This window comes from Pipistrellus kuhlii, unplaced genomic scaffold (genome assembly GCF_014108245.1).
Source record: "Pipistrellus kuhlii isolate mPipKuh1 unplaced genomic scaffold, mPipKuh1.p scaffold_m20_p_63, whole genome shotgun sequence".
Taxonomy (NCBI): domain Eukaryota; kingdom Metazoa; phylum Chordata; class Mammalia; order Chiroptera; family Vespertilionidae; genus Pipistrellus; species Pipistrellus kuhlii.
Genome location: NW_023425566.1, coordinates 796247 through 823811, shown reverse-complemented (window position 1 = coordinate 823811; position 27565 = coordinate 796247). Strand labels below are relative to the sequence as shown.

At 50.2% G+C, this 27565-nt stretch overlaps 1 protein-coding gene across 1 annotated transcript; it reads right to left on the bottom strand.

The window, feature by feature from the left end:
- Positions 1-10: 10 nt before the first annotated feature.
- Positions 11-27200, bottom strand: NPEPL1 (aminopeptidase like 1). The gene is made up of 12 exons (XM_036420161.2): positions 26939-27200; positions 25696-25881; positions 25291-25461; positions 22383-22472; positions 21834-21915; positions 20111-20253; positions 3588-3665; positions 2727-2827; positions 2161-2284; positions 1758-1934; positions 1170-1280; positions 11-701 (listed from the first exon to the last, which is right to left on the bottom strand). Exons 1-12 carry the CDS (start codon positions 27086-27088, stop codon positions 543-545), a joined length of 1572 nt encoding a protein of 523 aa, XP_036276054.1. The 5' UTR covers positions 27089-27200; the 3' UTR covers positions 11-542.
- Between the last annotated feature and the right edge of the window lie 365 nt (positions 27201-27565).

Genomic DNA, 27565 nt, shown 5'->3' with positions numbered 1-27565 from the left:
GGCAAAGAAGTGATGTGATGCAGCCATATTTAATTCAACCGCCAGTGGACTTTAAGGGGCCAGGGTAGACTCCTCTCTTTATAACACTGAGGCCCCAAAGCAAGCCACCTCCATCCTTTCAAAGGAGGAGCTGCCTGGGGACAGCAGCCATCGGGCAGCGCTCGGGCGGGGCCCTCTGTGATGTGGGCCATGGGGGGACCCGGGCAGGACCCAGGGCTCAGGCACCCAAATGGGCACCAGGTAGACGCAGGAGGCTGAGGGCCAGGAAGCCAAAGGAGTGGGGCTGCCATGCGGAGCCCAGGAAGCACAGTGAAGAAGCTGGGAGGCCTGCCTATGGCGCAAACAGCCCGGCGCCTCCAGCCCTTCCTCTGGCCCACCCGCCCACTCTGAGCTGTTGTCAAAGACATAAGAGCCACCTCCATCACCACAACTGAGAACAGAACAAACCAAAGCCCATCGTAAGTATAATCTTCCAATCGCTTAAAATTAATCAGTGCAAAGGGAGGCAGCGCCCCTGCGGCCGGGCGGGGGGACAGCCAGCCTCACACAAGCCTGCGCCTCTTGGAGTCCCTCTCCGTGTCCCCCTCCGGGGGGTCTTCCTCGCCGCCGAGCGGGGACACCAGGTTCAGCAGAGGGTCCTCAGAGGCTCGCCCGAAGAGTGCCAGGAGGAGGGCCACCCCGAAGCCCGTGGCGCGCTCACCCTGTGGACAAAGCGCAGGTGGAGCCCCTGCCAGGGAGCCAGGCCCGCTCAGCGAGCCGTCTGGGGGGGGAGGGGGGGCGAGGACCCCACTTTCCCTGCAGACCCGTCTGCTACCCTGCACACTCAGGTTCTACCAGGGTGAGAAAGAGTGACATCAGGCCCTGGGCCTCCTGCTGAGGATGGCTGGCTGGGGAAGGACCGCCAACAGCAGCCACTGTTCCCAGGGGTGAGGAGACCAGAGGTCGGGGGACCACAGCTGGCTGGGAGGTGGGGCCATGAACAGAATGACCCTCAACACACAATGTTTCCGATGAGCTCAGCCTGCGGCTCCGGAGCCAGACAGGACTCTGGATGCGCATCTGATGGCGGGAGCCAGGCCGAGGGGAGGGCCGGGGGCGGGGGAGATGCAGATGGAGGCCAGCCCAGGAAGTGTCCTAAGCGGAGGGAGACGCCCCGGAGCAGCACTCACTGCGTGCACAGGCGCGGCGATGTCCAGGTGGACCCAGACCCCAGGCCAGTCGAAGCCGATGTGCGAGGCAATGAAAAGGCCGGCACAGGAGCTGGGGCTGTTGTCGCGGTCCTGGGGGGACAGAGGCAGACAGTGACCCTTCCCCACCCAGCAATGGGGGCTTGGATGAGGGTCTCCACCAAGAGCACCATCAGGGCCTATTGTGGACCCACCTCGCCATCCTCAGACACCTTTCTGGTCTGACAGGGGCTAGGGAGGGGCCAGAGCAGGAGTGGCAGCTGAGAGGAGCTTGGGAGCCCAAGGACCTTGCATGTGGGCTTAGGTCTGCTTTCACCCCAAGGCAAGGAGCAGCCAGCAAAGGGACTGATGGGGGCAACAGGGAGACCCCAGATGGGGAGGGAACCCAGTACCAGACGTGGTGGGCATGCTGGCAGGGCCCAGTGAATGGTATATCCCCTCTTTAGAGCCCCCCTCTGCCCCACCCCCAGCCACAGCAAAGATCGGGGCCTCCTGGGAGGGACCCTTGTCTACACTGCTGCTGCTTCTTGGGGTCACACTGGCACCCCTCAGGAGCCGCTCCAAACCTACCGCCACTGAGTTCTTCATGTCGGCCACGGCCGAGGTGAACTCGCTGAAGTGCAGCTCGGGGCAGTAGACGAGGGGGTGCACGAGGTCCCCGCATTTCCGCCCGGACTTCACACAGGCCGCCTCCCACTCGGCGCTGTTGGTGAGCACGGCAGCGTGGTACTTGCCCGTGGCGATGCCCTGGGGACAGGAGAGTGGGCAGAGCCCCCAGGAGAGGGAACAGAGACAGTGGTGAGAGGCGGCGACAGACGCAGGTGAGGGAGCCCTCTCCCCAACCCCCACTTCCCCCCATCCGGCACCCAGGCCTCAGTCCAGGGCTCTGCTACCGGCACCCTCCCCGCCAGGTTAGGAAGATGAAATGACAGCACCCCTCCTTCCGGGAGGCCAGGCAGCCTCCGGTTCCCACCTGCGCTCCGGTCAGCGTGGCCATGTCCAGGATGATGTCGGCGCCCAGGTCCTTGCAGGCATAGGACACACCGTCGGCCAGCACCAGCCTGCCTTCGGCGTCCGTGTTGTTGATCTCCACTGTCCTGGGGGCGGCAGACACCGCTCAGGAAGGCACTCCCTGAGGAGAGCCCTGTTTCTGTAACTCCCCCTCCCTGCAGCGCCAGGATCAAGAGCAAAGGCCACTGTGTCAATCCCGCCCATACCACAAGCCACCAGCTCTGGCCTCGGCCTCCTCTTCTGTGCGATGGAGAACAGGATGTGTGGGCAGCACGCAAACTGTGCCCTGGCCTAGGTGAGTGCACGGCTACCTGTCAGGGTCACCTGGGGAGGAAGGGCTCCCCCACCAAAGCAGGGTGGTTCCTGAGCCCCTGAGCCAGGACCCCGTCACTCTTCTGGGCACCCCTGGGAGCAAACAGGGTGAAATCTGCCCCCAGCCAGCATGGCCCCAGCTGACCAGCCTGGCCTGGGATGGAGAGGACAGTACGCGCAGGGCGCTGGGCTGCGTGTTGAGCGAGGGTGTCTTACTTTCCGGAGTAGAGCAGGTGGATGTCATCGGGCCTCGTGGAGTTGGGCCCCACGGAGTTCTCGGCCAAGCAGAACACTGCGTGAAGGTTGTCTTTGAAGCCCTGGAGGAGAGGGGCAGAGGCTCCAGTGAAAGCTGTGGTGCTCGGATAAGCTCATTGAGGGAGGCAGTGGGGCAATGGGGGGAGAGGGGAGATGGCCGCACTCCTCCTTAGTCTCCAGCCAGCAAGGGGACAAGAGAGCGGGTGGCTGGTGCTCCACGTGCCGCATCCCCTGCACGGAGCGCGGTGGCCTGTGGCCTGCGGCTCTGCTTCAGAGAGACCCCAGGAAGGCCCATTTCAAATGAGACCGAGGGAGGCAGAAGCTAGAGGCAGCCAGGCTCCGGGCCCCTCCGTCCTGCAAGTCTGTTCCTCTTGCAGAGAACAGGCTGGGCTTCTGATGGGCATTAATTAGAAACTTTGCCAAGACCTTCTGCTCTCACTTTAAGCTTACCCCTAGGAACCAGGCCAGACAGGTAGGTCCTACAGAGAGAGGAGGCCCTGCATTTGGTGACAGGAAGGGCTGGGCTCCTAGAAGCAGCCTGAGCAGCTCCTTTTGAGAGGTTAGCCACCCCCACGGTGTCAGGCACACCACCCCTTTGCTGAACACACTTTTCACCATGTGACACTGGCACTTGGGCTCCAAAGGACGGCATCCCCCAACCTCACCCTCTGGCAGCGATCCCCATCCTGGGCAGGGAGGAGCTGCCCTGGAGCCCTCACTTCTTCCCTTTAGAGGCTTTGGCCTGTGATGGGTGCCAACCCCACAGGAAGGATGAGTGAGGGCCCTCCTCTCCCAGGACTGCAGGAGTGGGGTCCCACTCACCTGCTTGACGGCAGCTCTGAAGGCCCCCAGGATGGCTGCAGCACCACCGCAGTCTCTCTTCATGCCGGGCATGGTGGTCTGCAGACAGCATGACGGGCGAGAGGGGAGTAAGTAAGGTGACTGGTACACAACAATGCCCCACCTGCCCCAGCCCACTCTACTCAGCACCCAGGGCCCAGAGGGGTTCCCTAGACCTGTAGGACCTAGAAAAGGGAAGCCAGGACACTCTCACTGGTCAGGTGGGCATTCTCTAGAAGCAAGAGGCAGTAATGGCCAAATTCCAGGGGACACTTTCACCTGAGCAGAGTGTTGGGGGTTATCCAAGGAAGCTGTGGGGAAGGAGGAAAACGAATAGGAGGAGGAGGAGCAGCAGAAGAGAATGAGAAAGAGCAGGAGCCGAAGGAGAGAAGGGGAACAATGATGAAGAACTCACAACAGAGGAGATTAAAAATGGCGGCAGAGTAAGTGGAAGGTACATGAACATGCTCCCAGGACCAAACAAATTACAATTAAATACAGAAAAACTTCCTGAATAACCAACAGAAGAATCTCTGAGAGAACTCTGATAACTGAGGACAGAGAGTGGAGACACATAGAGACTGGTAGGAGGGACAGAGGCGCGAAAGGGCTGGACGGGTGCCCACAGACAGCAGCTGAAGTTCTGGAAGATATCTCAGCTGTGGGGGGTTGCCACTGAGAACTGTGGGATCTAATCCCCAAGCTGGGCCCCCCAGCAAACAGCACCAGAACTGAGAAAGGGTACCCACAAACATCTGGCTGTGAGCCAGGGAGAGACTGGAAATTCCGGCACCCTCTTAAAGGGTCAACTCACAATATTCCCCTGTAGAGCCACCCACCTCGGATTCCAACAGAAGGAGGGCAGAGTGGACTGGAGCTGTGTAAGCAGAAGCTGGGATCCAAGATTCTGGTATTAGAGCTCAGAAGGCAGACACCCCGGTTTCCTGGGCTGAGTCACTCTCTTGAGCTGTGAGGTCATCTTTCACATACAGACATTTGTTATATAGGTGACCTTGCCTGGGGGGAAGACAATTGCTCCACCCTATTGGAAAATGTCTTACACCATGGTGCAGAGTTCCTGAGGCCCATTAAGAGACAGGATAACAATTATTGTCCAAGCAGAAGCAATTGCCCAAGAAAGTTGAAAACACTCTTGCCACACCTGAGGATGACTGCCTGACTGCAATTCAAGACAAAATCCTACCAGTCTGTAGACAGAGGCAATCTTTGGAGGCTTTGAATCTTTGCCTGATCTAATTAGTCAGAAACAGCATTTGACATTGTCCTGCACTAGAGATTGAGAGGTATAGCAGATTTATCTAATACACAGTCACAAGCCCAAACAGACAGCCAAATTGGGAAGCAAAGAAATAAACCCCAAATGAAAGAACAAGAGGATTTTCCAGAAAAAGAGATAAATGAACCAAAGATAAGAAATTTATGTAGTATAGAATTCAGAATGATAGTAAAGATGTTCAACAGCATGATAAAAGATATAGTTAACTATGAAAAGAGGAATAAAGAATGATACAGCACAAATAAAGAATATATTGGAAGGAATAAACAGCAGATTAGAAGTTAAGGATTGAATCAATGAATTAGAAGACAGGGTTGTAAACATCACTCAATCACAGAACCAAAAAGAAAAAAGAAAAAAAAGAAAGAAAAAAACAGAAGGACAGCATAAGGGAGCTGTAGGAGAATGAGAAACATAACAATATTTGAAAGCAAGTGTGTCAGACAAGGCATAAAGGGAGAAAGGGATAGAGAACGTGTTTGAAAAAATAATGGCAGAAAACTTCCCTAACCCGGTAAAGGAAAAAGTCACACAAGTCCAGGAGGAACAGAGAATTTCAAGCAAGAAAAACCCAAGCAGGCCATACCCAGACACATCACAATTAAAATGCCAAAAATAAAAGACAAAAAGAGCTGAAGCCGGTTTGGCTCAGTGAATAGAACATCAGCCTGCAGAATGAAGGTCCCAGGTTCGATTCTGGTCAGGGGCATGTGTACCTTGGTTGCGGGCACATCCCCAGTGGGGAGGGCGTGTAGGAGGCAGCTGGTCGAAGTTTCTCTCTCATTGATGTTTCTAACTCTCTATCCCTCTCCCTTCCTCTCTGTAAAAAAAAAAAAAAAAAAAAAAAAAAAAAATCAATAAAATATATATTTTTAAAAATTAAAAAAAAAAAAAGAATCTTAAAAGCAGCAAGACAAAAGCAAACCATTACCTACAAAGGAGCTCCCACAAGGCTGACAGCTGATTTCTCATCAGAAATTCTACAGGCAAAAAGGTAATGGCATAAAGTACTCAAGGTAATGGACAACAAGGATCTGAAACCAAGATTACTATATCCAACAGGCTATCATTCAAAATAGATGGTCAAACAAAAGCTTCCTGGATAAAAAACAAACAAAAAACAAAAACAAAAACAAAAAAAACTGGGGTAGCAATAGTTATAGCTGACAAAATAGGCCTCAAAGTGAAAGCCATAACAAGGGATAAGGAAGGCCACTTCATAATATCAAAGGCTGCAATTCAGCAAGAGGATATAACCCTGATAAACATATATGCACACAATGCAGGAGCACCCAAATACATAAAAAACTTCTGAAAGATATCAAGGGAGAGATCACCAACAATACAATCACAGTAGGGGACTTTTTTTTTGACACCACAAGATAAATCATCTAAACAAAAAATCAACAAAGAAACATCAATTCTAAATGACTCACTAGACCAGATGGAATTAATTGACATCTTCAGAACATTGCACCCCAAAGCTACAGAATATACATTCTTCTCAAGTGCACATGGAACATTTTCAAAGATAGACCACATTTGGGAAACAGGTAAAGTCGCTTCAAATTCAAGAAGATAAAAATCCTACCAAGCATCTTCTCAGACCACAATGGCATAAAATTAGAAATCAACTACAATAAGAACAATGAAAAAAAAAATCAAACATTTGGAAGCTGAATAGCATGCTATTAAACAATGATTGGGCTACCAAAGAGATCAAAGAAGAAATTAAAAAACATCCTGGAAAGGAATGACAATGAAAACACAACAACCCAAAAACTATGCAACACAGTAAAAAGCAGTCCTAAGAGGGAAGTTTATAGTTCTACAGGCCTATCTCAAAAAACAAGAAAAAATGGTAATAAATTATCTAACCCTACAACTTAAAGAATTAGAAAGAGAGCCCTAACCGGTTTGGCTCAGTGGACAGAGTGTTGGCCTGCAGACTGAAGGGTCTCAGGTTAAATTCCAGTCAAGGGCATATACCTTGGTTGCAGTCACATCCCCAGTTGGAGGTGTGCAGGAAGCAGCTGATAGGTGTTTCTCTTTCATCAGTGTTTCTAACTCTCTATCCCTCTCCCTCTCTGTAAAAAAAATTTATATATATATATAAAAGAATTAGGAAGAGAGTAACAAGAAAAGCCCAGAGTAAGCAGAAGGAAGGAGACAATAAAGATCAGAGCAGAAATAAATGACATAGAGACCAAAAATAAAAACAAAACAAAAAAAACACACCAAAACAACAACAAAAAACAAAACAAACAAAAAAAAAAACACACCACAAAACAAAAGATCAATGAAACCAAGAGCTAGTTCTTTGAAAGGAAAAACAAGATTGATGAACCTCTAACCAAGTTCACCAAGAAGCAGGCAGAGGACCCAAATAAACAAAACCAAAAATGAAAAAGGTAAGGTAATAATAGATATCACAGAAATACAAAGGAATGTAAAAAAATAGTATAAACAACTCCACTTCAACAAAGTGGACAACCTAGAGGAAATGGCATATTCCTAGAAAAATACAACCATCCAAAATTCAATCACAAAGAATAAAAAACCCTGAATAGGCAAATAACTATTGATGAAACTGAAACAATAAGCAAAATTCTTCCAGCAAACAAAAATCCTGGTCCAGACAACTTTACAGGGGTGTTCTACCAAATATTCAAAAGAAAACTAAAACCTATCCTTCTCAGACTATACAAAAAATTCAACAGGAAGGAACACTTCCAAGCTCACCCTATGAAACCTGCATTACCCTAATACCAAAACCAGATAAAGACACCACAAAGAAAGAGAACTACAGGCCAATATCCATGATGAACATAGATGTTAAAATCCTCAACACAATTCTAGCAAATCAGATCTGGCATTACATTAGAAAGACCATTTCCAGGACTAAGTGAGATTTATTCCCCAGATGCAAAGACAGTACCATATTCGCAAATCAATAAATGTAGTACATCACATTTGAGAGACAAAGATCACATAATCATATCAATCGATGTAGAAAAAGCATTTGACAAAATAAAAAACACTTTGATAAAAACTCTCAGAAAGGTGGGAATAGAGGGATCATACCTCGACATAATAAAAGCCTTATATGACAAACATACAGACAACATCATTGTCAATGGGCAAAAACTAAAACCATTTCCCCTAAGATCAGGAATCATACAGGGATGTCCACTTTCACCAGACTGATACAACATAGTACTGGAAGTCCTAGCCACAGAGATAGATAAGAAAAAGAAATAAAAGGCATACAAATTGGAAAAGAAGAAGTAAAATTGTCATTATTTGCAGATGACATGATATTATACATAGAAAACCCTAAAGACTCCATAAAAAAACTACTAGACTTAAAAAATGAATTTGGCAATGTAGCAGGATACAAAATTAGAAATCTGTGGCTTTTTCAAACAACAATAATAAACTCACAGAAAAAAAGAAACTAAAAAAAAAATCCCATTTACCATTACACCAATAATAATAATAATAATAAGATACTTAAGAATAAACTTAACTAAGGAGGTAAAAAAAACACACACAGTACTCATAAAACTACAGGACACTGAAAAAAGAGATAGATGAAGATATAAACAAGTGGAAGAATATACCGTATTCATGGACTGGTAGAATTAACATCATCGAAATGTTCATACAACCCAAAGCAATCTATAGATTCAATGCAATCCCCATTAAAATACCAATGGCATATTTCACAGACCTAGAATAAACTCTCCAAAAATTCATCTGGAATAAAAAAACAACCCAATTAGCCACAGCAATTCTGAGAAAGAGAATAAAGTTGAAGGGATCACAATACCAGATATCAAGCTTTATTACAAAGACACTGTTCTCAAAACTGCCTGGTACTGGCACAAGAACAGACATATAGATCAATGGAATAGAATAGAGAACCCAAAAATCAACCCAAGCCATTATGCTCAATTAATATTTCACAAAGGAGGCAATGGAGTCAAGACAGTCTCTTCAATAAATGGTGCTGGGAAATTGGTCAGATACTGGTAACAAGCAAAAAAATGAAACTAGATCACCAACTTACACCATACCCCAAAACAAACTCAAAATGGATAAAGAACTTAAATGTAAGACGGAAAACCATAAAAATCTTAGATGACTACATAGACAGCAAAATATCAGACATATGATGTAGCTACATCTTTACTAATACAGCTCCTAGGGCAGGTGTCGGCAACCTACAGCTCCAGAGCCACACGCGGCTCTTTTGAAGCTTTACCGCGGCTCCGACAACTTGCAAGCCCATGTGAAAATGAAGGTAACGTCTTACAGCCCTGATGTGCTGACACTGTGCACTGAGGTTCAGGAGCAAAAATCCCATTAACCAGGTAAATTAAATATTTTAATTAGCTATTAATTTGCAAAAATATATTTTACATTGTTAAATGAAAAAGTCCTTTTTTTCTTCAGATTGACAGCTAACTGCACGATCTGGTATTAAGGTAAAAAACAATATATGCAGTGTTATATTTGTTTTAAATGTCGCAATGGTTTTGCGGCTCCAAGGTTTTTTTTCCCTTCGGAAACGGGTCCAAGTGGCTCTTTATGTCTTAAAGATTGAAGACCCCTGTCCTAGGGCAATGGAAACTAAAGAAAAAATAAACAAATGGGACTACATCAAAATAAAAAGCCTCTGAACAGCAAAAGGAACCACCAACAAAACAACAACATATTTGCCAATGTTATCTCAGATAAGGGCTTAATCTTCAACATTTACAGGGATCTCATACAACTTAAGGAAAGGAAGATAAAAAAATGCAATTAAAAAATGGGCAAAGGACCTAAATAGACACTTTTCAAAAGAGGTCATTCAGAAAGCCAAGAGACACATGAAAACATGCTCTAAGTCACTAATCATCTGAGAGATGCAAATCAAAACAACAATGAGGTACCATCTCACACCTGTCAGAATGGCCACCATCAACAAATCAACAAACAACAAGTGCTGGCATCCTCAAAAAATTAAAAATGGAACTGCCATTTGATCCAGTAATCCCATTTCTAGAAATATATCCCAGGAAACCAGAAATGCCAATCAGAAAGAATATATGCACCCCTATGATCATAGCAGCACAATTTATCATAGCTAAGATTTGGAAACAGCCTAAGTGCCCATCAGCAGATGAGTGAATTAAAAAACTGTGGTACATCTACAGAATGGAATACTATGTTGCTGTAAAAAAGAAAGAACTTTTACCATTTGCATCAGCATAGATAGAACTGGAGAGTGTTATGCTAAGTGAAATAAGCCAGTCGGAGAAAAATAACTATCACATGACCTCACTCATACGTGGAATATAGTGAACAACATAAACTGATGAACAACAATAGATCCAGAGACAAAGAAACACTGAACAGATCATCCAAGCTCAGAGAGAAGGGTGGGCAGTGTGGGGGAGAGGTAAGAGATCAACCAAAGGACTTATATGCATGCACATTAGCATAACCAATAGACACAGACCCTAGGGCGGTGTGGGCTTGTCCTGGGAAAGGGGGGTCAATCGGGGGAAAAAGGAGACAGAGGTAATACTTTAAACAAATAAGCAAAAATTCATAGGGTAGCTGAATTGATACAAAAACATGACCCATCTATACACCATCTAAGAGACCTACCTCAGAACAAATGACACACACAGAGTAAGAGTGAAGGGATAGAAAAAAATTCTCCATGCAAATGGGAGAGGAAAAAAAAAAGCTGGAGTACCAACAGTTATATTTGACAAAATAGACTTCAAAATGAAGGCCATCACAAGAGACAACAAAGGTCACTACATAAACTAAAGGGATCGATCCAACTATTAATAGATGATGTGATCCTGGTAAACATATATGCACCCAATAGAGCAGCACCTAAACATATAAAAAAAACTTCTAGAGGAATTTAAGGGAGAGCTCTACAACAATACAGTCATAGCAGAGGACTTTAACAATTACTGACTTCACTGGATAGATCTTCCAGACAAAAACTTAACAAGGAAACAATGACTCTAAAGGACACACTGGATCGATGGATTTAATTAACATTTATAGAACATTTCACTCCAAAGCTGCAGAGTATACATTCTTCTCAAATGCACATGGATCGTTCACAAAGACAGACCACAGGTTAGGACACAAAACAAGTCTCTACAAGTTCAAGAACACTGAAATCATATGAAGCATCTTCACAGATTACAGTGGAATAAAACTAGAAATCAACTACAATAAAAACACTCAATAACATTCAAACACATGGAGACTAAAGAGCATGTTATTAAACAATGAACGGGTTACCAATGAGGTCAAAAAAGAAATAAAAACTTCTTGGAAACAAAGGAAAATGAACACACAACAACCACCCAAAATCTCTCAGACACAGCAAAAGCAGTTCTGATTGGGAGGTTCATAGCACTGCAGGCATACCTCAAAAAAAACACACACCACACACAAAAACAAACAAACAAACAAAAAACCCACACATACAAGAAAAACCAGCAATAAATTATTTAACCCTACAACTTAAAGAATTAGAAAGTGAACAAGAAAAGCCCAGAGTAAGTATAAGGAAGGAAATAATAAAGATTAGAGCAGAAATGACATAGAGACTAAAAAAAATAAAAAATAAAAAAATAAAAAATAAAAAAATAAAAAAAATCAAGGAATGCAAAAGCTGGTTCTTTGAAAGGATAAACAAAATTGATAAACCACAAATAAGACTCATCAAAAATCAAAAAGGACCCAAATAAATAAAATCAGACACCAAAGCGGAGAGCTAACCTCTACCACCACAGAAATACAAAGGATTGCAGGAAAATACTACGAACAATTATATGCCAACAAGCTGGACAATGAGGATGAAATGGACAAATTCCTAGAAAAATAAAACCTCCCAAAACTGACTCAGGAGAAATCAGAAAACCTGAATAGACCAATAATAACTGATGGAAGAAAGCATTAATCAAAGCACTCCCAGTAAACAAAAGTCCATGTCAGGATGGCTTCACAGGAGTTTTACCAAACATTCAAATAAGAACCAACACCTATACTCCTCAATCCGTCAGATTAATCCAAGAGGAAGGAATACTTCCAAACTCATTTTATGAGGCCAGCATTATCAAAATTAGAAAACCAGTTAAAGACACTACAAAGAAAGAGAATTACAGACCAATACCACTGATGAGCATAGATGCTAAAATCCTCAACAAAATAGTAGCAAATCGCATCCAGCAATATATTAAAAAGATCATACACCATGACCAAGTGGGACTTATTCTAGGGGTGCAAGGCTAGTACAATATTAGCAAATCGATAAATTTAATAAATCACACAATCAAATTGAAAGACAGCAAACACAAGAGGATATCAATAGACCCAGGAAAAACATTTGACGAAATCCAACACCCATTTTTTATAAAAACTCTCAGCAAAGTGGGAATAGAGGGAACATATCTTAACATAATGAAGGCCATATCTGATAAAACTGGAGTGAACATTATACTCAATGGACAAAAACAAACCATTTCCCCTAAACAGGAACAAGACAGGGATGTCTGCATTCACCACTCTTATTCAACATAGCACTGGAAGTCCTAGCCACAGAGATCAAACAACAAGAAGAAAAAAATAGCACCCAATTGGGAAGGAGGAAATAAAACTCTCATTATTTGCACAGGACATGATATTGTACATAGAAAACCTAAACACTCCACCAAAAAACTACTAGATTTAATCCATGAATTTGGCAAAGGAGCAGGATCCAAAATCAATGGCCTTTGTATACACCAATAGTGAATTCTCAGAAAGAGAAACCAAGCAATTTACCATTGAAACAAAAAAATTAAGGTACTTGGGAATAAACTTAACCAGGGAGGCAAAAGACCTGTATTCAAAAAACTATGGGACACTGAAAAAAAGAGACTGAAGGAGATAGAAACAGGTGGAAGAATATACTGCGTTCATGGACTGGTAGAATCAAAATCATTAAATATCAATACTACCTAAGGCAATCTACAGATTCAATGCAATCCCTATTGAAATTCAATGTTATATTTCACAGAGCTTGAACAAATACTCTAAAAATTTAAATGAATTTAAAAAGACACAGAAAAGCTGCAGCAATTTTGAGAAAAACAAAGTTGGAGGAATCACAATAACAGATATCAACTTGTACCACAAAGACACCATAATCAAAGCAGCCTGGTACTGGCACAACAACAGGCATGCTGACCAATGGAACAGAACAGAGACCCCACACCATTGCACCCAATTAATATTTGACAACAGAGGCAAGAGCATACAACAGAATCTAGACAGTCTCTTCAATAAATGGTGATAGGAAAATTGGACCGATACTTGCAATACAATGAAACTCGACCACCAACTTATACTGTAAACAAGAATAAGCTTAAAATTGATAAAAGACTTAAATGTAAGTTGGTTAACCTTAAAAGTCCTAGAAGAAACCATAGGCAGCAAAATGACAGGCATCTCTTGTAGCAATATGTTTACAGATTCATCTTCTAGGGCAAAGGAAACTAAGGAGAAAATAAACAAATGGACTACGTCAATATACTAAGTTTCTGCACAGCAAAAGACACCATCACAAAACCCCACTGTATGTGAGAACATATTAGACAATGAAATATCTGATAAAGGGATAATATCCAAAATATATGAGAAACTCATACAACTTTACGAAAGGAAGACAAAAAAGCCAATTACAAAAATGGGCAAAGGACCTAGATACTTCTCCAAAGAGGACAGAGAGAAGGCCAAGAGACATATGAAAGAATGCTCAGTCACTGATCATCAGAGAGATGCAAATCAAAACCACAATGAGGTACCACATCTCTCCTCTCAGAATGGCTACCATCAACAAATCAGCAAATGACAAATGCTGGCGAGAATGTGGAGAAAAGGGAACCCTAGCACACTGCTGGTGGGAATGCAGACTGGTGCACCCATTATGAAAAACAGTATGGAGTTTCCTGAAAAAATTAAGTATGGATCTGCCATTTGACACAGTGATCCCACCTCTAGGAATATGTCCTAAGAAACCCAAAATACCTGTCAGAAAGAATGTATGCATCCCTATGTTCATAGCAGCACAATGTACAATAGCTAAGATCTGAAACAGCACAATTGCCCATCGGTAGCTGAGTGGATGCAAAAGCTGTGGTCATTTACACCATGAAGTGCTATGTAACAGGAAAAAGAAGAATCTCTTACCCTTTGAGACAGCATGGAGGGACCTGGAGAGTATCATGCTAAGTGAAATAAGTCAGAGAAAGACAAGTATCACATGATCTCACTCATATGAGGAATCTAAGCAACAAAATAATCGGATGAAGAGTGGATCCAGAGACATGGAAGCTTGGAACAGCGTGAAATCTCGGAGAGAAGGTTGGGGAGGGTGGATGGGTGGGTGGGAGGTGACCAACCAAGGACCTTGTGTATATGTATGGCTCATGGACACAGACAATGGGGCAAAGAAGGTCCTTGGACAGGGGCGGGCCAAGCTGGAGGGGATCAATGGGAGGTAGGGAAATGGGTAATATGTAGTATTTCCAACAATAAATAATTACTAAGAAAACAACCAAGAACAGTGGGACGCCCAGAGCTGCTGCATTTACAGCGGCCGTGCTGTTACATAAACAGGGAGCATGGCTGGGAGACGAGGCTGTGACTGGTCCCCGGACCGCCCTGGGAGCAGGCCACTGCATTGCGCTGGCATTTGAAGCTGGCACCGCCTGGCCTCACTGACACTTCTGTTCTTGGCTCCCTGCTGCTCCACATCCCTTTCTTGAGCCATCCACTTGGGAGAATGTGAAATTTCCCCAAATGTCAGTCACACCACCAAACCCTTCCTCCCCCCTCCCCCTAACCCCCCTTCCCCCACACACACACACACACACACTGGCCAGGACACCTGCAGTCCCGCCACCCTGCCCATCCACTGGCACCTCCTGGGTAGACCAGTCTAATGAGAGGCCGCTGGAAACAGAGGTAATTGTGGTTTTCTGTAAACTGGAGAGTGGTCACATATTTTTACATTTTACAGGCTCCCAATGCTAATTGACAAGTTCATATTTTAAATTAACAGCAGGTCATCACATATAAGGATTCGGGTTTGAAATGTACTGAGCAATGTTTTGAACCTTTATCGGATTACATGAGCCCCGAGTTTTAATGGAAAGTATTTTTAGGTATAAACTGAGCTGCTTTTACAATTAAATTGAGTGAAAATGACCCAGCTAGCACTATTGAAAATAAGCTGTCTCTTTTGACCTAAACGGCGAGAAAGCACAGGACTGTTTAAAAGGAAAAATAGGGTCTCGGATGTGGAAGCAAAACACTTGCAAAATGGCCCGTGAGGCAAACTTCCTTCTTACTTGTGACTGAAACAACAGGTCACGCACACTTGCAAAATGGCTCAAGATGGTTACTGAAGGGTCCCGGCCCGGCACAGCCTCCCAGCCGCAGGCAGACAACGCCCACCCGCAGGGGAGAGCTGCTCACTGAGCTTGCTTTGCAGGTCCCCCCCACCCCCCGCCGGCCTATTCCTCCTTTTATCAGAGGAACGATCCCCATCGGACACTCGGGTGGCATTGCCTTCTGCACGGGGTTGGCGCGGGCACCTGTGGACCGCAAGTGAGAAGTGGGCCGCGGACGGCAGAGTGCGGCGTGCACCCATGAGCTGCCCATGCGCGGCCTGGGCCCCCGCCTCCAGGAGAGGCAAGCACTGCCCATTTCTCTGCGTTTCCTGCTGAGGCAGTTAAAATTATCAACTTGAAAACATCTCAACCACTGACGCAGCCACGTCCACGTTGGGTGTGACGGGGCGGAAGGAGTGCAGCGCACCGGAGGCTCAGGCTCACGGCTGCAGCTGCACGCTGGCCCCCGCACAGCCTCGGCGACGCGCCTCCACCCGAGGACAGTTTGTCAGGGCGGAGGCGGACACGGCCGCGTTCCCTCTTGTCTGGCTGCTGTTCTCACCAGCACCTTCTTCCTTGAAAGAACAGCTGATGCACGGTGGTTATTCACACGTAGGTGTCTGGCAGATATTTTCTCAAAAATGAACAAAGCAAGCCTCTTACTTCCCATTGTTATTTGTTGCTAATGGTAAAATTTGAGCTTTTAAGGAAAAAAAAAATCAGAATTTTGGAAAACTTCTATCTGCCTCCAGCTTCTGAATACTCCATGACTTTTTAAAGGAGATGAAGGGTGATATTAAGAAATGTGACTCAATGAAAGGTGTCAAGCTTTAGAAGTCCTGCATAATCCTACCAACAATGTCTTCCAAATGACCCAGGACACTATTACAAAGTCACGCACTGCAAGCTCAAGCTGGACCACTCAGTTTTAATGTAATAGGGCATGAAAGTTGACTGGCATTGTTTCAGGCTGCACATTAGGGTGAGCTTCTGGGAGCCACGGCTTGAGGAGTTTCGGTGCAATAACAGGAGAATGGCCTCAGTTCCTCCAATTGTACTACTCCAATTGTTCTCCCTTCCCAACTATGGAGTGAGTGAGGCAAACTTCCTTCTTACTTGTGACCGAAACAACAGGTCACGCACACTAAACGCAGCAGGCACTGGCCCTAAAGAGATTTGCAGAAATGCAACACAATGCCACTCCCCTTGCTAATTGTTTTCCACTTTGGAAAATATAGTTATTTCATAGCATTTACATTAAATGCATGTGTAAAATGGGTTTATATTATTTTCATTTCTTAAAAATCTTTACAGATGCCCCCTTTTTATCCTCCCACCTTGTTCTCACCCCACCCCAAGCCTTCACCACCCTACTGTCTGTGTCCATAGGTAATGCACATATGCACGTAAGATCTTTGATCAGTCTCTTCCCACCACCCTTCCCTCTGAGACTCGTCAGTCTGTTCCATGTTTCCACGCTTCTGATTCTACTTTATTCATCTGTTTCTTCTGTTCATAAGATTTCTTGTTCACTTATTTTGATTTTTAGATTCAATTGTTGATAGATATGTATTTACTGCCATTTTATTGTTCATATTTTTTATTTCTTTATACTTCTTCCTCTTCTTAAAGAATATTCTTCAACATTTCATGTAATACTGGTTTGGGGGTGATGAACTCCTCTAGCTTTTTCTTGTCTGTGAAGCTCTTTAACTGACCTTAAATTCTAAAAGATAGCTTTGCTAGGTAGAATAATCTTGGTTGTAGGTCTTTGCTATTCATCACTTTGAATATTGCTTGCCACTCCCTTCTGGCCTGCATAGTTTCTGTTGAGAAATTAACTGACAGCTGTATGGACACTCCCTTGTAGGTAACTAACTGCTTTTTTCTTGATGTTTTTAAGATTCTCTCTTTGTCTTTAACCCTTGGAATTTTAATTATAATGTGTCTTAGTGTGCACCTCTTTGGATTTAAATGAATTAGTAAGTATATCTTTAAAATTTCCGTTTTAATTAATTGTAGGGAAAACATCAACAGACATCACCCTTATACGCAAAACTTCTTTGGATCCATAGTTTTTAAGGATGCAAGAGGTCCTGAGACTAACATCTTTGCCACCTGCTAGCTCGTGCTGATCCTGATTTGTCTTTGAAACCTTTGGAAACGGAGCTGTGCTTGTTCCTGCTAAATGGGGAGCCGGTGCCACCAGCAAAATGACTAATTCACAGGAAGCCGCTTCTCACTCTGACCCTCCAACAAGCCGATATCAAAAAGTAGCCTCTGGTCCCAGGAGAAACAACCCACAATTCTCCCAACCAGCACTCAGCTGCCTCCGAGCAAGGGTGGGGGGGTGGGGGCGACACCAGGGAACTAGAGAGGTTCATTGTCTGGGGAGAACTTAAGGGCAGTAATAAACTGACTACAAGTCAGTGGTAAATTCTTCCTCCCAAAAAAAACCTGTAGCTGGTAAAAGTGAGTCCTAATCATCTAAATAAAAGCTTCAAATTGCCTATTTTAATTACTTATCCTTTTAGAAGCATTATTCTAATGGATGGTAATAGCTGCCGGCTGCACAGCTGGCCTGCACTCAGCCTGTGCCGCACCTCCCATCTCAGGACCATTCCCAACGGTCAGAATGGTGCGGGCTGGCTTCCATGTCACAGTGTCCATGGTGTCTGCAGTGCCACATGCTCCTGCCCTCCAACATGGACTCAAAGTCAACTCAAAGGTGCCATGAGCTCACACTCCTCACCTCTCTCAATCTAGGTGAATGCAAAGAGTTGTGTTTGAAACGTTCTGACTCCACGGACATTTGAAAGCTGCTGGAAGCAATCTCAAAGGATGGAACACACGAACAGGAGAGCGATTTCTGAAGTTTCTTGGGAAATAGAGTGTTTAGCAGACTTCATCAAGAGATTCTTATGCTACAGACTGTTCCTCAGTATTTGTGTGTATTGCTCCATGTAATAGAAACTCCTCAAAATGAAAATGAATAGTGTTTTCATGGGCCATGAGTGAAGATAGACTGACAAGTCTGGTGCCTTTGTCTATCTAGTGATGGTAAAAACGTAAAGATCTTTTCTGATTAACTCACTGACAGATCTGCCTGAGAACAAAACTACAGCATACATCTCCTAACACAATCAACATGGAAGCATACATTTCTTCCTATTAAAAGAAGTATGCCCAGGCTGGTAGCTCTGTTGGTTGGAATGTCATCCCAATACCCCAAGGTCGGGGGTTTTGATCTTCAGCCAGGGCACATACAAGAAGCAACCAATGAATGCATAAGTAAGTGAACAACCAATGGATGTCTGTCTCTGTCTCTGTCTCTGTCTCTCTGTCTCTCACACAAATACATAAAAAAGAAAATTTTAAAAAAATACAAATTACATTTATTCTATTTAAAAGTGTTAATCCATTACTGTTTTCTTCATTTGTATTGTAATATTTATTTTAAGAGTTTTTACAAGCATGAAAATATGTATGGAATTCAATAAAGGAGAATTTGCTATTGGTTAATTCACTATTGGTGTGTGCTTTTTAAAACCCTTGTTATAATTAGTTTCATTTCCTGATTAGTCCTGAAAGTAATTTTGTTGTTTGAAGAAGGATGAATGTAATAAATCAAACATGAAATCAAACAAACAGATCACCTACTGCAGGAACCAAATCACTAGAAGGCTAGAAGTACAAAAACCAGTAGCACAATGCCTACCCTAAATAGCAACTGACAATGGGGCTCAATGTCTGAGAGGCAGCAGGGAGTGGTGGGGCTTGTGGCAAACGGCAGGTGTAGGCTCTATCCATGGGTCAGCCACCACTGGGCTGCGGCAGAACGCCACCAGGGGGGATGCAGGACAGGCATGGCCAGACCCTCTGAGTTTACAAAAGGTCAGAAATCCAGTCTTTAGGGAGAATTCTTCCTGTTTTTAAAAGTTGGTAACTAATTCAAACGTTAAACACAATGTGGGCCAACAGGACACATCGGTAAGCCATGCAGGCAGCCAATTTTCAGTGTCTGCTCTGTATGAGCTCACTTGTCCTCTCCCTTCTAAAGCTTTCTCTCGGGGATGGTTGATTCTCCTTCTCTCAGACCTCCTCCTGAATAAACCTCACATGTCTGCTCTGTCTGAGTCCCTCCCAGTCGTTCTCCCTTAGAGGCCAGCCCAGACCTGGCGCAGAGTGTGGGGTGAGCTGATGAAGGTGCCCGGCTGGGTGTGGAAGAGGGCAGGGGCACAGACTGACATCTCCTGTGCATCCATCCCCAAGACAGCCAACTGCAAAAGTCACTCACAGACGTGACTGCTGAGACCTCAGCCTCGTAGCCACACCAGGGGCTTGCCCCTGGGCCCGCATCCCCTGGCTGCACCTAGTGGCCTGCTTTCTGCGTGGTCTATACAGACCGCCCTGAGCATTCAGTCCCTGGAAACCCGCTCATTCATCTTCACGCAGAACAGAGACGCCTGATGCCTTGCACGCTGCCTCCCCAGTTCCCCCAGCCCCCCTTTCATCACTTCTGCAGCTTGTTTCTGGATCCTATCCAGACTTTGTTTCCAGAACCCTGTTAGCGGTGGGCACGTAACTACCCTCTCAGAAGGGGGGCTGGGCCCAGTCTCCCTTCCCGAACCCAGCTCCCCGGAGGTGCGCCCAACAGCACTCTCCTGGCCATCGTCCTCCGACTCGTGAGAACCGTGCACCCCCTGGTCCCCACACCTGGGACCACCTGAGCATGGCCGGCACCTCACCTTCCCTTTGATGCTGAGGCCCCCGGTGTCATAGACGATCCCTTTGCCCACCCATGCAATGGTCTGGGTGGCTCCGTCGGGGGTGTGGCTGAGGACGGCCAGAGCTGGGGGGTGGACGGCGGCTTTGCCAACACCATAGATTCCTATGGGAAGCACAGGGAGGGGCAGTCAGGCTCAGGGTGAACGGAGCAGAGAGACCCAACAGACCCTCCCCCCTTGCTCCCCCCCAAACATCAGTCCCCTGACAGGAAGTATCCTCAGGCTTTGGGGTATTGCTCCTGGAGAGCTGTGCAGTCCAAGCTGAGCTCCCTGCCCCCTTTCCTGCCCCTGGCCAGTGGGGGATGAGGAATGCAAATTAGTTCCAAAGCTCTGGACTGCAAACAAATTCTATGCGTAGCATTGTTAGGCAAGAAAACCCGCTGAGAAAAAAATACTGTATCGTTCCCAGAAAGAAATGAACAGGATTGCAGAATGAAATGATTTTTGGACAATGCTTCAAGGTTGCTCCAGCCCACGCTTGCTCTCCTTTCCCTGAACCCTCCATGCACTCAGCACACTGCACCACCCTTTCCGAGCTCACTCCAACTGCTGCCTCACTGTTCAGTTCATGCCCCACCGTGCTGCCATGGGCACAGTCCTTGCCTCAGGTCCCCAAGTTACAGAACTGAAGGATCACAGCAACCAGGACAAGAGCCGATAATGGCTTCTGACAAACTCCTGCTCGCCCTGCAAGACCCACTGCAAGGACCCTCCTCTGTGAGCTTTCCCCTACAGGGGTGGCCTCTGCCTGCACTTGTCATTGGCACCTCTAAGGTGACCTTCTCCCGAAGTGTGGGCGAGACCCTGCGACTCACTCCTGTTTGGAGGTGGTGCCGAGACAAGGAGATGAGGTTACAGGGAGACCTTGCTCTGAGGGAAGAAGCTACAGCTTTGTGAGCCGCTGGAGGAGAGGCCCTCGTGGAAAGGGGCGTGAGTCCGAGGCCTACTGGCAGAGCCATGAGTGTGCCTTGCTGGGAGCACAACCCCAGCCCCGGTCAAGCTTTCAAATGACAGCCGCCCTACTGCACATGGCAGCCTGGGAGACCCTGGCCCGATTCCCTACCAACAGAGCTGTGAGATCTTGTGGCATCCCTTTATGCACTGCCTCCTGGGTAATCTGTTCTGGGGCCACAGAGAACAAACACAGGGACCCTCCTCCAGCCAGTCCTACAGCACCGTGTCCTGGTCGTCACGGCACCGCCGGGGTCAGGAGCAGAGGCGGATGGGCCCAGCAGTCAGGGACGTCTCTCTGCGGGGGGCTTTGAGCTGAGGTGAGCAGGGGAGGGCGTCCTGCCTGAGGACCTCGGGAAAACATATCCTGGACACAGGAATCTGTGGCACAGGCCCTGGTGTGGACGTGACTGCATGTATTCGAGGAACAGAAAGGCCCTGATGAGTTGGCCCACGCACCAGGCCAGTAACACGTGAGGAGGCTGGAGAGGGAGCAGGCGGGGGAGGACTTGGACCCTACGGCTTCCAGGACTGAATCAGAACCTGAACCGCTGCCTCCTTTCTCCCCAGTGACAGTCTGCTTCCCAGGCTCTGGTCTTGGGGTTGGACACGGACCCGTTTCTTTCAGGACGAAGCCTGGGACGACACACCACGTGCCCATTGCCACTCTGCCAGCCAAGGGCCCCGGAGCACTCCCCGATGCCCAGTCCCGCATGGACCAGCCCCGACCCACCTCCAAACCCTCTGGTCTTCAGCTCCTCATCCCGGATGATGGTTGGGGCGATCCCTAGATCTTTTCCAACTTTCTTAATCTCCTGGATGTGTTCGTGGAAAAAACAACAACACAAGACACGTGAAGACAGCTTAACTCAAGGCGAGGCCGAGGCTCGGGGCCAAGGCCTAGCTGATGGCTGCGCGGTGGGGGAGGAACCAGGCCTGGACGCCAGCGGCTCTGAGGCTCTTGCTTTGAGTGTGATTAAACCCAGGAGAGAAGGCTGGCCCTCCAACTCTGCAATTTCCTGCAGCTCATGGCTGGAGTTTTGCAGAGGGGCCTTCGAAAGAGGCTCTCCCCTTCCAGCCCTTGGCCTCGGCTGAGGCTGCTGGCCCTGAGAGCTGGGTGGACAGTAGGTCTTTGTCCGCAGCAGCCCCAGGCCTCCCCAGGCAGAGTGCAGAGACTGTGAACACTGTCCCCCTCTGGCCTCCAGCTTTCCTGTGACCCTCCCCAGGGTCTACCGCCAACTAGCCCATCCTGGTCCAACCCCTGGCCGTCAGGGCCACGCACCTCAAGGAAGGTGTCTGTGTTCATCTCATTGCAGGGTGTGTCCACAATGCGGGCTGCCAGCCGTACGCCCTCCGTGGCATTTGTCAGGCACTAGGAAAAGACAGAGGCTGTCACTGGGCTGTGAGACCATGTAGAAGGGGCTGTCCCTCCTTCCCCTGGTGACTGAAAGGTGTCAGAGGCACTCCTCACCTGGGGGAGGTTGCGGGGCTGCTGACAAAACAGCAAGGGGCAGGTGGAGGGGGAAGCGAGAGTCAAGCTGCCTGCTCCTGACCACCCAGCGATCTACAGAGTGCCAGTGACCCCTCGGCCTGGCTGGCATCTGACCTTCCTTTCTAAGCCTCACCTGCTGCTGTGTTCCTCATGGCAGCAGGTGACCTTGTGCTTGGCCTCCTGGGTCTGCAAGTCCTGGGCATCCCCACCTGTGGCCTCTGCCATCCCCACCTCCTCTCTCAGGGGGAGGTGCTACCCTTTATTAAGAGCATGACTAAGCTCCTCAGACACACTGTTGAAGCCTCAACCCTCACTAGGATGGTATCAGGAGGCCTCTGGGAGGTCAACGGGGTGGGGCCCCTGGATGGGATTAGTGTCCCTACAAGCACGCTCTCTGCCCTGTAAGGCACAGCAAAGAGGTGGCCGCCTGAGGGCCAGGGAGGGAGCTCTCAGCAGAACCCACCCTGACCTCCGACTTCCAGCTCCAGAACTGAGAGGTAGATGTCTGTTGGTTAAGCTGCCTCGTCTGTGGCATTTCCTCATGGCAGCCTGAGCTGCCCAATACACCCCCCTTCTCTTCTCGTGAAGACCCCAGCCATCCCGAGGCACTGCTCAGAGGTCACGCCCTCAGAAGCTCCTCTGGATCTTTCCAGAGTAAAAGCACTCCCCGCTGGCCCTCAGGGAGGCGTTTTTCTGACGTGAGCCCCTTGTGAGTGTGTTGTAGACCTGAGCCCACCCTTGTTTTCCTGGTCACCTGATACCATTCTGCTCTGAGACAGAAGAGAGGGAAGAAACAGGCAGACCTGCCTTGTGCAGCCCATCGCCCACCCAGCAACCCAGGCTGGCCACCACAGGGACTTTAGGCAGGGGCACACCGTGTGTACAGACCAGAAACTAGCTGCCCCAGCCCCACCCCCCCAACCGGCCTTTCTGCTGAGAACCCCCTCTTGCTTTTGCTTCTGCCCTGACCTGCAAGTTTTCTGCTTTCTCTCATTTGTCTCTGCCCCAGTCCATCCCCCCAGCCACCCCCAAGTTCCAGACAGGCAGCGATATTAAAAGAGAAAAGCTGTGCAGGTCTGGCGGGGGCGCAGACAGCAGCATGTTCATCTGTGCCTCGTCTGGCCCCACGGGGTCAGGAGGGCAGGCTCCGGACAGCGCCAGCCCGCCACCTCCCAGGCCCCGACCAATTGCTGTGCAAGCTCTGCCTGCTCCGAGGTAATTAAACCCCAAAGCCTAAAAGGCAGAGCTACAGGACTTGACAGCTCCGATATGAGATGTGCCTGCGGGGTCCCGGTGACTGTCAGCGGGCTCTCCCCAGGGGAGGCCCAGGTCCCCACCTGTGGGCGTCACACACACAAATCCATTGCTCATCTCTGACGCAGCTGCCCGCTGCTGGGAAGTGCGTCAATGCCCCAGACTGGTCTCGAAGGAGGCCAGCGGCCGCCTCGCAGACCCGGTGAGCAAGCTCTCCCACGCAGCTGACGCGGGCCGGGGGCAGAGAGCACGCAGAGCCACGCGGACCGGGAAAGAGCTTGTGCCTCATCACCTCAGCTTCCTCGCCACACACACAGGATCATTCATCCCATCCATGTTTACTGGAGCACCTACTGGGTGCCACACTGGGCTTAGCATCCAAAGATGTGCAAGAGACTCCAGTCCCGCAGAGACCTGAGTCCAGCAGAGACCACAACATGCCCTTCCGTTCTAGGCCAGTGACCCGGAGGAGACCAGGAAGCGGAGGGGGCTGGGGCCCCACGTGAGGAAAGGCCAGAGGGGCTAGCAGCACTTCCTGGGCTCACAATTCCAGACAGACGGCGGCAGCAGTGAAAGACTGACTCCACCCCTCGCCGGAGGGGCCCCAGAAAGTCACCTCCTGTCTCTGAGCCTCAGTGTGCTCGGCTCCATAGTGGCAATCACAACAGGGCCCACCTCACGGGCTGTTGTGAAAACTCAGTGATCGCACCGGTGAGAGTGCACACCGCGGCTCAGCGCAGGGCCCGGTTCCTGACAAGCACTGGGAAGACATGGTGCTCGTGTGTAAGGCGGTGGGGAGGGCCCGGGGGCAGCAGGGCCAGGTCAGGACCACTGCAGCCGTCCAGGAGAGCAGGAGGGGTGGCTGGGGCACTCCCAGGCACCGGGCAGTTGAGCCAAGTCCTGGGAAAATCATGTGTCAGATCAGGCCCCTGCCCTCCAGGAGCTCCGGGCTGACAGTGACAGCCTTCCCGAGAGAGAAGGGGAGATGGGGAGAGGACGGTGCAGGTGTGGCTGCTGGAACCGGACTGGAGGTGGGGAGGGCAATGGCTCGTGGGTGGGATCTGAGATGGTCACACTACAGAGGAGGGGAGCTGACACTCCATCCACCTAAGGCCTTGCCTAGTTCCCAAAGGGTCATCCTGAGGTTCCGGGGAGATAACATGTGGGAAAGCGTGCCATAGAGGGGTATGTGACATGTATGTGCACAGGATGACTAGCATTCCAACATGAGAGCGCCTGGCACTGCTTAGGTGCTCAGCAGACACCTGACCGGCTGGACAATACCACGTCCTAAAAACAAAGGGCACTGAGGGAGTGAGCAGGAGGCGCAGTGGTTAGGAAAGGCCTCTGGGGCCTCCTCAGGAAAAACAACGGGCCCACCATCCTCCCCACGAGGGAGAGGCGCTTGCTCCCCAGTCCCCCCTCCCCGCGGCCAGACACCCACTTGCAGTGCGGACACTTCCAGCGGCCCGTTGTCCTGTCCCACCAGGAAGAACTCCACCGTGACGGTCCTCTTCTCGGCGCGTCTGGCGGCGCCAGAGCGGAGGGTGAAGAGCGGGAAGGCGCGGGCCAGGGCGCAGGCGGAGGCGAAGGCGTCGGCCCGCTCACACACCATCTGCGCAGAGGAGAGCTGTGAGGGGCGGCGGGCAGGACACGGCCCGGGGGGCTGCCCTCAGGCCCGGAGGCCGCCCCACACCGTGTGGACACAGGAGGCCTCCCCGGACCCAGGCCTAACCGCCCGGCCTAGACCTGAGTCTGGATCTGGGTCTCATGGGCCTACACAACGGTTCTGGGGGAGCGTCCCCGTGCGCTGGAACCGGTGGCAGTGCCCGCGGGCCGGACCACTCACCACGATGCAGCGGTGCGTCCCGGGGGGCAGGCAGGTCCGCGCGAGCCGGGTGACGAAGTGCGCGGCCGAGGGGCTGTTGTGGCGGCTCACGCGCGAGGGCAGCGCGGCCACGGCGACGCAGTTGAGGTAGAGGGGGCAGCTGTCCGTGGGGTTGGGGTTGAGCGTGCCCAGCGCGGCCTGCCACAGCTGTGGGAGGAGAGGAGGTCAGGCGGCCAGGTGAGGTCAGACCCCTCCCCCCAACCCCCAGGCGAGGTCAGACCCCTCCCCTAGACGAGGTCAGACCCCTCCCCCATGTGAGGTCAGACCCCCCCCCCCAAGCGCAGTCAGACCCCTCCCCTAGACGAGATCAGACCCCCCCCATGTGAGGTCAGACCCCTCCCCTAGACAAGGTCAGACCCCCCCCATGTGAGGTCAGACCCCTCCCCCATGTGAGGTCAGACACCCCCAGGCGAGGTCAGACCCCTCCCCCCCAGGCGAGGTCAGACCCCTCCCCCCAGGCGCAGTCAGACCCCTCCCCTAGACGAGGTCAGACCCCCCCAGGCGAGGTCAGACCCCTCCCCCATGTGAGGTCAGACCCCCCCCCAGGCGAGGTCAGACCCCTCCCCCCAGGCGCAGTCAGACCCCTCCCCTAGACGAGGTCAGACCTCCCCCATGTGAGGTCAGACCCCTCCCCCCAGGCGCAGTCAGACCCCTCCCCTAGACGAGGTCAGACCCCTCCCCCATGTGAGGTCAGACCCCCCCCCCAGGCGAGGTCAGACCCCTCCCCCCAAGCGCAGTCAGACCCCTCCCCTAGACGAGGTCAGACCCCTCCCCCATGTGAGGTCAGACACCCCCAGGCGAGGTCAGACCCCTCCCCCCCAGGCGAGGTCAGACCCCTCCCCCCCAGGCGAGGTCAGACCCGGCCAGGGGGCCAGCGTGGGCCTGTGCGGAGTGTGGCTGGTGTGTGCTCACAGTGCACCTGCGGCTGGCAGGGCGGCCCGGGCCGGTGTGAGGTGGGCTGGGCGGTGTGGGCTGCTTTACTGGGACGCGGGGAACCAGGCTGGGCCCGCAGGTGCCCCTGGGAGCGGGGCGAGTGGGCCCGCCGCGGGCCTGGAGGGAGGCCGTGCCCTCGAGGAGGCCCGAGCGGGAGCCGGTCTCGTCGAGGCGGCGCTGGGCCGGGAGGCCGGCCTGGCGCGGCGCCGGCGGGAGCGGGGCGGGCAGGCCGGGCGGCCCCGCGCCCTCAGCGGCGGCGCGGCCCGCTCACCTCCTCGGTGACCCGGGGCTGCAGCTTCCCGCGGACGTGGCTCCAGGGCACGCGGAGCAGGTGGGGCAGCTGGCCCAGCAGCAGCAGCGGCCGGCTCTGCGGGTCCGCGTCCCCCGCGCTCGCCAGGAACTGCAGCCCCACGTTCGCCATCTTCGCCGCCCGCCCGCGGCCCCGCCGCCCCGCTCCCTCAGGCCGGGCCCGGCGCCGCCCCGGCCTCCCCGCCGGCCCCGCCTCCCGCCGCCCGGCCGCTCGCGAGACGTGCAGGGCGCGGCCGGGCGCGAGGGGGCGCGCGGGGCGGAGGGCCGGGCCCCAACTCCGAGCAGGCCCCGAGCGCCAGGCCCGGCTCCGAGGCCTCCGCGCCCAGCAGGCCCAGGCCGGCAGGCCCGGGGCAGGCCGCCCTCCAGCCGGAAGCACCGCGCGGAGGGCGAGGGCCTGAACCCTGACCTCCAGGAGGGCCTGGGCGGACTCAGGCGCCGCCGCAGCCGCCCCGCAGCGCCCACCGTCCTTGGACATGAGCCCCACGCAGGCCCGGCTCCAAGGGAGGCGGCCCCAGATCTCCGAGGACCCAAGCAGGCAGGCTGGCCTAACCGCACCGCCTGGCCCGGGTGGGACTCAGAGTAATTTCTG

What these genes read in the sequence shown, in the direction of transcription:
- NPEPL1 (XM_036420161.2), bottom strand. Translation starts at nt 27,088, where the DNA reads ATGGCGAACGTGGGGCTGCAGTTCCTGGCGAGCGCGGGGGACGCGGAC. An exon ending in GCCTCAGCATCAAAGGGAAG is followed by an intron (nt 3,666 to 20,110) that starts GTGAGGTGCCGG and finishes TGCTGTCTGCAG; the next exon opens with ACCACCATGCCCGGCATGAA. An exon ending in ACATGAAGAACTCAGTGGCG is followed by an intron (nt 1,281 to 1,757) that starts GTAGGTTTGGAG and finishes CTGTCCCCCCAG; the next exon opens with GACCGCGACAACAGCCCCAG.